The sequence below is a fragment of the Terrapene carolina genome, unplaced genomic scaffold (genome assembly GCF_002925995.2).
Source record: "Terrapene carolina triunguis isolate 2854851 unplaced genomic scaffold, T_m_triunguis-2.0 Scaffold401, whole genome shotgun sequence".
NCBI lineage: Eukaryota > Metazoa > Chordata > Testudines > Emydidae > Terrapene > Terrapene triunguis.
The window spans coordinates 223290-232732 of NW_020664752.1; the positions used below are offsets into that span (position 1 = coordinate 223290).

Genomic DNA, 9443 nt, shown 5'->3' on the forward strand with positions numbered 1-9443 from the left:
GGCTAGCAGGGGCTGTGGATCGGGAGTGAGGGGCACCGGCAGGGCTGTGGGGCGAGCCCAGGGCCGGGCTAGCAGGGGCTGTGGATCGGGAGTGAGGGGCACCGGCAGGGCTGGGAGGGGCAGGGCTGGGCTAGCAGGGGGCTGCGGGTCGGGAGTGAGGGGCACCGGCAGGGCTGGGGGGAGGGGCTCACTCAGCTGCTGTGCTGGCTGGGAGGGGTGCCATGTGGGAAGCAGGGGGCGGAGCCAGCAGGGGTGAAAGGTCAGCAGATGGGCAGAGGATGGCACACCCTCTGATCGGCTCCAGACCCTGCCTGTCTGCACCCTAGATGTCCCACCCCCCTCAGGGTGGGGCACAGCTCCATCTCCTCCAGTTGGGGCAGGATCAGCCCCCCCCCCGCCCCCCACTCACAGGCTCCGGCGCCCCAGGGCGAACCCTGTGGGCAGCGACTGGAGCAGCGCTGGGGGGTTCAGCCGCTGGGCAGGGAACCCGGAGCTGCCTGGGCCAGTGGAGGGCAGAGGGGGCCCTACACACAGTTCCCCCCGGAACTGCACCTGTGCCCCACAGCCACCACCCAGAGCCTCAGATCCCCCCCCAAGCCCCACAGCTGTCACCTGCCCCCCCAGGCCACCCCCATGAGCCCCACAGCTGTCACCCAGCCCTCCTGAACCTGAGCCACCCCCCGAGCCCCATAGCCATCACCCGCCCCCTGAATCTCAGAGCCGTCAGCCACCCCCCGAGCCCCACAGCCATGACCTGCCCCCCGAACCTCAGAGCCGCCCCCCGAGCCCCACAGCTTTCACCCGCTCCCCAGAGTCCCCCAACCATCACCAGCCCCGAGCTGCCTCCTGAACCCCACAGCTGTCGCCAGCCCCTCAACAGTCACAAGCCCCCCTGAACCTCAGAGCCCCCCCCAGCCCCACAGAAGTCACCAGCCACCCCAATCCTCAGAGCCACCTCCCCCTACCACACAGCCACCACCCTCCCTCTGAGCTGCACCCCGAGTGCCCGGACCTCAGAGCTGAAGGGCGGGTGGGGCTCCGGGGCAAGCAAGGCCCGGTTTAGGACAGGAAGCGAGGGAGGACCCCAGCTCCAGCCAGGCCAGGATCTGAGCGAGGTCCTGGGGGAAAAGGCGCCGAGACGGGGGACAGAGCAGGGACCGCCCACCAGCCCCGGCTCACCCGTGGAGGTCTGCGCCAGCTTCTCCTTGGTCTTGAGGGCGTGGGCCCGCTCCTCCTTGAGCCGCTCGTCGTCCCGGAGCAGGGCCACCAGCTGCTTGGCCTTCTCCCGCACGTTGACACCCTGGTCCTTGCCATCGCGGTCGACGTACTGGAAATCCTTCAGCGTCTGGATGGCGTAGATGTTCTCCTTGCACTGCTGGGCCACACGCTCCGAGCCCGTCTTGATGAGGTACTCCATCAGCGTCATGGCCTGGGGGGGGGGGGCAGACACGCCAGCCTCAGCCACGCAGCCCACGCACCGCCCTCCGCCCTGCCACCCACGGCCCCTCTGCCCGCCTCCACCCAGCCCTCCCCTACAACCGCAGCCCCCAAATACACCACACAGCTCCCGCACATCCACCCCAACACCCCACACCCACAGCCCACCTGCCTACCCAGTCACAGAGCTGCTCCTCATACTCCACCCCTTCCCCGGCAAAGGGCATGCAGGAGGGGAGTGGGGGCTAGTGGTTAGAGCAGGGGGCTGGAAGCCAGGACTCCTGGGTTCATTCCCCAGTTCTGGGGGTGTGGGGTCAGTGGTTAGAACAGGGGGGGCTGGGAGCCAGGACTCCTGGGTTTGCTCCCCGGCTCTGGGGGTGGGGGGCCAGTGGTTAGAGCAGGGGGTGGGAGCCAGGGCCCTGGGGGCAGCACCTTGTAGACGTGACGCCAGTTCTTGCCGTGGTCGTTGAGCCGTTTCCAGATCATGCTCATAATCTCGGAGAAGGCCACCACGTTGTAGGTGAGGTCGGCAATCTCCGACATAAGCGAACTGGACGGGCCCCAGGGGTCGTTGGACGTGGCCTCCCGCACCTTGATCTCCGCCTCCGAGTAGTTGTGGACGATGTTTTTCATCTGGCGCCGCAGCGATGAGGTTGACATGGCGGGGGTGGGACAGGGGGGCGGCCCGGCAGCGGGGCGGCTTCTGATCCCAGTCCTGGGGGGGCGTGAAAGCTCCCTGTGTCTGTGCAATGAGGGGGGACCCCGATCCCAGTCTGGGCAGAAAAGCCCCTGTGTCTGTGCAATGGGGGGCCCCGGATCCCAGTCCTGGGGGGGCAGGAAACCCCCTGTGTCTGTGCAATGGGGCGGAGCTGGCACCAGCGGGCGACAGGGAGGTGGTCAGGCTGCTATCTGTGCCTGGGACGGCACGGGTGAGCCGGGCCTGAGCCGCATCTGCAAGACAGAGAGAGCGAGATCAGTGATTCAAAACACCCAGAGCAGGGCCTGAGGCCGGCATGAGATGCAGCAAGGGGGGCTGGGAGCCAGGACTCCTGGGTTCTCTCCCTGGCTCTGGGAGGGGAGTGGGGTCTAGTTAGAGCAGGGGGGCTGGGAGCCAGGACTCCTGGGTTCTCTCCCTGGCTCTGGGAGGAGTGTGGTGGCTGGCGGTTAGAGCAGGGGGGCTGGGAGCCAGAATTCTGACATCGGTCCCTCCTCGCAGGGAGCGTGTATGGAGGGAGGGCTGGCGGGGAGGGAACAGACCCCAGAGAGAACATGCCCAGCCGCCCGATGGGAGATGACCCCCCCAGAGAGCAGGAAGAGCCAGCTGCCAACCTCTAGCGCCCCCAGTGGAGGGGTGCCAAGGGCAGCCAGAATTCAGCCCCTTTGGGGACGGGCAATGGACCCCCATTGAAAGGCCCTGAGAAAGGAAGGGACACAGCGGGTCTAGGGGTGCCGGGCTGCAGAGCTCCACCCTCCAGTCAGTGCTGGGGCATAAGAGCGGCCAGACTGGGTCACACCAAAGGCCCATCTAGGCCAGTGGCCGATGCCAGGTGCACGAGAGGGAATGAACAGAACAGGGAATCGAGTGGTCCATCCCGTCGCCCATTCCCAGCTTCTGGCAAAAGGGGTCAGCAGGTAACCAGCCCCCCGCGTCCCACCCCAGAGGGGCCGCGTCACAGCCTGCGGCAGGAGGTGCCCAGATAGCCAGCCCCAACCCCAGAGGGGCCGTGTCCCAGCGCCGGGCGAGGTGTCCCCGTATAACCAGCCCCAGCCCCACCCCAGAGGAGCTGCATCTTTGTGCCAGGCAAGGGGTCCCCAGATAACCAGCCCCCACGCCCCACCCCAGAGGCAGCCGCATCTCCATGCCCTGCGGAGCGCCCGGGGACGGTGGCCGCGGCACCAAGCAGAGTGTGGCGCAGCGGAGGGGAGGAAGGAAATCTCCGGGCGTCCTGGCGCCATGACTCACGTCTCAGAAATGCAGAAGGCCTCACTTCCTTCCCCTCTGGCTGCTCCCAGCTGGGACGAGAAGACCCGTGGGGCTGTAGACCACCAGGGGAAGGAATTCAGGTGACCCCCCTCCCCCCATCAGAGCTGGCACAATGACCCAGCGGTGCTCCTGGGACTGAGCTGAGGGGCCAATGAACCAGGGGACCCCTCTCCATGTTCCTGTGCAGCACCCCCACCCCACTGCCGCCTGAAGCAGGGCAGCTCTCTGGGCTGGGGGCTGCAGCCACTGATGCACCTGTCTGCATTGAGAGGGGCCAGGGATAGATCCCAGGAATCCAGGCGGCCTGTCTCCCTGCTCTAACCACCAGACTGCACGGCAAGTCGGGGAAGGCAAGTCAAACGCTGAGTGCTGATGGCTGAACAGACAGGCGAGCACATCCCTGTGGCAGTTGAAGGGACGGGGAAGGCGGCGGTCAGTTCAAAGGACAGGAGCTCCCCATGTTAAGGTGGCCCCAAGTGACAAGCCAGGCCCTCCCCTACTAAGCCCCACAGGGTTCAGTTGAGAAAACACCCCCGCATCCCATTCCTAGAGCTTGTTGTTTATATTCTGGTAGTGACTTGAGATCCTAATGAAGATCGGGGCCCCGTCGCGCCGAGCGCTGCCCAGACACAGAGTCGCTGAGATCGGGGCCCCCCCGTGCCCAGACACATAGTCACTGAGATCACCCTAGGCCTCCTACCCAGTGGACCACCCCAGCCTGAAAACCCCTATAACCACACACTGCTGGGAGGTCTTATCTCAGCTCTTCCCTGACCCGTGCACCACCATGCCAACCCCAGGGGTCTCTGGTGCCAGATCCAACCCCTACCCAGCTCTGGGGAGCAGGAACCCCGCCCATTGCCTATCCAGAGTGCGCACCGAGGAGCCAAACAGGCTCTGGTCAGTTTCGGGGCGGCTGTGAAATTGACCGGGGCGGCGGGCGCAAGGACGGCTGATACAGGCTGGGGGGAGGCAGGAGAGACCTCCCCACTAGCCAGCCTGGCTGCTCACATCAGACCCTCGCTAGCCAGAGGCCCACGGGCCAGATGGGCGCCCTAAAGCTGCACCCGAGGGAACTCCCAGCACCAGCTGGCAGGGCGAGCGCTGCGGCTACCAGGTGCCTGCTCAGATTTAAGGCCCTGACGTGGCTGGTTTAGAAGTAACCCCCCTCCCGGCTCTGCCACGACCCCTACAGAGGCAGCGACTGCCCCCGCCTCTCTGGGATGGGGCAAGTACCTCGCGCCCCAGGCCCGGCGAGGGGTGGGAGCGACGGAGACACCAGCAGCTGATGAGACGCGAGCCGAGGTATGTCCAGGCCTGCCCCAGTCCCCTCTGTACCCCGCAGCCCCCAGCTGGCTGCGGCCAGGAGATCGCTCTCTGGATGGGGTGGGAGCAGGTGGGTACGCGCCAGCACAAAGGCACTTCCAGGATGCACTCGCGGGGGGAGGGATGCAATAAATCATCCAGGCCTTATATCACCCCACGGGGCAGCTGGCCCCGCTGCAGTGCCAGCGGCACGTATCAGGGCCACACACACACACCCCTACCCTGGGCTGTCAGCCGAGAGCCAGACGGGGAGGATCTGGACAGAGCATGGAGAGGGAACCACCCGAGCCACAGTGCTGGGCTGGGGGATTAGAACCACTCCCTGTGCTGGTCAACACCGCTGGCCAGTGGGCCCTCCAGGGTGCCCTGGGCCAGCCCCACTCTCCCGCCCCCCAAGGATCTCCAGGCCAGGGCATTCCCAGGCCAGCCCCACTCCCCGCACCCCCACCGGCGGGATCTCCCCGGGCCAGCCCCACTTCCCCCTCCCCAGGATCTCCCTGCCCAGGGCGCCCCAAGGCCAGCCCCACTCCCTCGCTGCCTGGGGATCTCCCTGTCCAGGGTACCCCAGGGCCAGCCCCACTTCTCCCCCACAGTGATCCACCTGCCTAGGGCACCCCCAGGACAACCCCCCTCCCTGCACTCTCCCCAGGATCTCCATGCCCAGGACACCCCCGGGCCAGCCCCCCACCCTCCTGATCTCCCTGTCCAGGGCACTCCCAGGCCAGTCCCCCTCCCCACACCAGGATCTCCCTGCCCAAGACACCCCCAGGCTAGCCCCACTTCTCCATCCCTGGGATCTCCCTGCCCAGGACACCCCCAGGCCAGCCCCACTTCTCCATCCCTGAGATCTCCCTGCCCAGGGCTAGCTCCACTCCCTCACAGCACTAATCCCTCCCTACTTCTGAGCACTCCCTCTCCAGTGCCCCACAGACCAGCTGCCCCCAGGCCTGGAGCTGGTCTGAGCAAGTGACTCCACCCCACCCTCTAAGGGGGCTGCAGTTTCCCAGCAAGATGCCCTCCCACCCCAACCTGGGCACAAGACCGGCCTCTTCTGGATTCCCCCCACGGCCTCCTCCTTCCCCAATTGCAGCCCTCCCACACCCTGCAAAGCTGGTGGGGGCACGAGAGCCTGCCCCTCCACAATGACTGGGGCCCGGATCACCCAACGGCAGGTAGCACCGGCCTCTTCCCTGCCCTCAGCAGGCTGCCCCCGGCCCTGAGCCAAAGGCACCGGCCCAACCTCCTCTCCCAGCCCGGCCCTCCTGTGAACTCTGGTCAGCACCGTGCACGCCGCGCTATGGGCCCAGCGAAGGGGTGACAGGCAGCTGGCTCACAGCGACAGGCTCCCTCCTCCCGCTCTCCCCTGCCTGCAAAAAGCAATCAGAGCACAGGGGCACCCTGTCCCCATCCCTGATCGCTGGCAAGGGGCAGTGCCCAGGCCCAGAGCCTTCCACGGGAGGATCCCGAAGCACCCGGCCAACATGCAGCGAGGGGGGGGGGTGGTACAAGCCCTGTTTCACAGGTGGGGAAACTGAGGCAGAGAAGAGTAGTGACTTGCCTTTAAATTCACAGCAACAAAGCCAGGAGTTGAACCCAGGAGTCTGGACTCCCAGCCCCGTCTGCTCTAAATACTAGACACCACTCCCCTCCCAGAGCCGAGGAGAGAACCCAGGAGTCCTGGCTCCACCTCAATCTCCTCCCAGAGCCGGGGAGAGAACCCAGGAGTCCTGGCTCCCAGGCCCCCCTGTTCTAACTGCTAGACCCTGCTCCCAGGAGAGCTGACAGCAATGCCAGAGACAAGACTCACCCCACAGGTTTCACCCAGTCGAGAACTCACCTCGAGTCTCCCGTTGAGGGTGGGGTGGAAGCCTCTCAGGTCACCCGGACTCCTGGGTCCGCTTCAAGCCGCACCCAGTCTGCAGTAGGGTGGGGAGGCTGGCGTCCCCTCCTGGCACTTCTCCCCGTTACCGGGGCCTTGGGCCGGCCTGAGCTTCCGTGGGCACCTCCTGTCTGGATTCAGGCCCGATCCGGGCGGGCAGGGGGGAGGCAGAAGCGTCCCCCTGGAGGCGTCGAGCCCCCCCGCTGCCCTGCCTTGGGTGGGGGTCTCAGGGGCAGGGAGGGGGTCTCTCGCCCACCTACCCACCCCCACCCCTTACCACCTCTGATCCGCCCCCTACAGCTGGGCTGAGCGGGGGCCCAGGGGGGGCATGTCCGGGGCCCCTATGTGGGGGGGGAGGAAGGTGCCCCCTTGCCCCTGTGTTGGGGGGGCCTCTGGGGGCTGCTTCGCTCTGACTAGGGGGATTCCCCTTCTCTGGGGGTCCCTAACCCCTGGGCGGGGGGGGGCTGAGATCTGGAGGAGGTGGGGGGCTGGGCCCCTCCCTAAGGGGGCCCCGGGGGTGGGGATTTCTGGGCCAGTGGGTGGAGCTGTGGGGGGCGGGGAGCTGTGGGGGACCCCTGGGTGGGGGGTCCCTGGGCCGGGTGGGGGCGGGGGGGGTCTCTGGAGCTCTGGCCCCGCCCCGCCGGCTGACGCGCGCGCGGGACGGGGGGCCGCTCTAGCCCGTCTCTATGGGCCCCGGAGGCTCCGCGTCCCCGCTCGGCGCTGGGCTGGGGCGGCCGCGGCTGCAGGACCCTCCGCACCGGAAGCGGAAGCCGCCGCCCGCCCGGCCCCACTTCCGCCCTCCTCCTCCCTCCGCAGCGCCTGGCTTCCGCCCTCGCCGCGGCGTCACTTCCGGCCGCGCCCATAGAGACGGGGCCCCGGCGCGCGCGGAACCCGGCCGCGCCCATAGAGACGCGAAGCCAGAGGGGCAGCTCCGCGCCTCGTCCCCCGCCCGCCCCGGCGGGATGTGCGCCCCTTGCCCCGCCCCAGTGACCCCCAGGCCCAGCAGCTTGTTGACCCTTGACCCAGTGCCGTGACCCCTTGACCTGCCGTGACCCCTTGACCCCCACATGACCCCCTGCAACATCCCCGTGACTGGCCGTGTCGTGTCATGTCGGGCACCTTGGCCCCGTACACGGCTCCTCGCCCGGGCCTGGACTCCCAGGCTGCACGGCCAGACGGGCCCCTTGTGACCTCGTCTGACCCCCTGTCTGGCACCGGCCTGAGACCATCCCTGGCGCAGAGCGTTTCGGAAAACATCCCGCCTGGGTGGTCAACAGTCCCAGGGATGGAGACTCCACCGTGACCTGTGGCAGTTTGTGCCAAGGGTTAATTACCGTTAAAAACGTACGGCTCGTTTCCAATCGGAACGGGTCGAGCTTTGCTTTCCAGACGTTGGATCGTGGTCGACCTTTCTCGGCTAGATTGAAGAACCCATTGTTCAACATTTATTCTCCGTGTGGGTACTTATAGACTGGGATCAAGTCACCCCGGGACCTTCTCTCTGTTAAGTTAAATAGATCGAGCTCCTTAAGTCTGTCACTTTTAGGCAAGTTTTCTAATCCTTTAATCATTCTCGTGGCTCTTCTCTGAACCCTCTCCGGTTTATCAACATCCTTCTTGAATGGCACCAGAACTGGACACAGGATTCCAGCAGTGCCAAATATAGAGGAAAAAGAACCTCTCTGCTCCTACTCAAGATTCCCCGTTGATGCATCGCATTAGCTCTTTTGGCTACAGTGTCACACTGGGAGCTCATGTTCAGCTGATTGGCCACCACAACCCCCAAATCTTTCTCGGAGCCACTACTTCCCAGGATACAGTCCCCATTCTGCATGTCAACATTCTGTGTTCCTAGGCGGATACATTTACATTTAGCTGTATTAAAATGAAATTGTTTGCTTGTGCCCAGCTTACCAAGCAATCTAGATCGCTTTGTAGCAGTGACGTGTGCTCGTTATTTACCACTCCACAATCTTTGTGTCATCTGCAAACTTGATCAATGCTGACTTTATATTTTCTTCCAAGTCATTGATTAAAAACATTAAATAGCTTATGTCCAAGAACCGTTCCCTGTGGGATCCCACTGAAAGCACAGCTGCTTGATGACGATTCCGCATTTACATTTACATTCTAAGACCTATCAGTTAGCCAGTTTTTAATCCATTGAATGTGGGCAATGTTCATATTCTATCGTTCTAGTTCTGTCATCAAAATGTTATGCGGTACCAAGTCAAACACCTTCTAAGAAGTCTAAGTATATTGCGGCAATGCTACAACCTTCATGAACCAAACTTGTAATAACGATATCAAGTTAGTTTGTCAGGATCTATTTTCCATAAGCCCTTGTTGATTGGCATTAATTACATTACTCTCCTTTCATTCTTTATTAATTGACCTATATCAGCCACTGGATCGACATTAGGATGACAGGTCTATAATTACTCAGGTCATCTCTTTTACACTTTTTAAATATTGGCCCAACATTAGCTTTATTTCAGTCTTCTGGAACTTCCCCCATGCGCCACAACTTATTGAAAAACATTAACAGGTTAGAGAGCTCCTCGGCCAGCTCTTTTAAAACTCCTGGATGCAAGTTATCTGGACCTGGTGCTTTTAAAATGTCTAACTTTAGTAGCTTCTGTTTAACATCCTCCAGAGATGGAATGGCAAGAGTGTTCTCATCACCATACGATGAGACGATATCATCTGTTTTTTCTCCCAAACCAGAACAGACTGTACTTCTGCCTTTTCTGCATTTCAACAGAACCTAGCGGCTGAAGCATGGCGTCCATTTAATAAGCAAAGCCAAGAACTTAA

At 63.2% G+C, this 9443-nt stretch overlaps 1 protein-coding gene across 1 annotated transcript; it reads right to left on the minus strand.

Moving 5' to 3' along the window:
* Positions 1-405: 405 nt before the first annotated feature.
* EPN1 (epsin 1) lies at positions 406-7138 on the minus strand. Its single transcript, XM_026658138.1, has 4 exons — positions 6585-7138; positions 1870-2388; positions 1180-1429; positions 406-497 (listed from the first exon to the last, which is right to left on the minus strand). Exons 2-4 carry the CDS (start codon positions 2095-2097, stop codon positions 406-408), a joined length of 570 nt encoding a protein of 189 aa, XP_026513923.1. The 5' UTR covers positions 2098-2388; positions 6585-7138.
* Between the last annotated feature and the right edge of the window lie 2305 nt (positions 7139-9443).

What these genes read in the sequence shown, in the direction of transcription:
- EPN1 (XM_026658138.1), bottom strand. Translation starts at nt 2,097, where the DNA reads ATGTCAACCTCATCGCTGCGGCGCCAGATGAAAAACATCGTCCACAAC. An exon ending in ACTGGCGTCACGTCTACAAG is followed by an intron (nt 1,430 to 1,869) that starts GTGCTGCCCCCA and finishes CCCCCCCCCCAG; the next exon opens with GCCATGACGCTGATGGAGTA. An exon ending in GCTGGCGCAGACCTCCACGG is followed by an intron (nt 498 to 1,179) that starts GTGAGCCGGGGC and finishes CCACTGGCCCAG; the next exon opens with GCAGCTCCGGGTTCCCTGCC.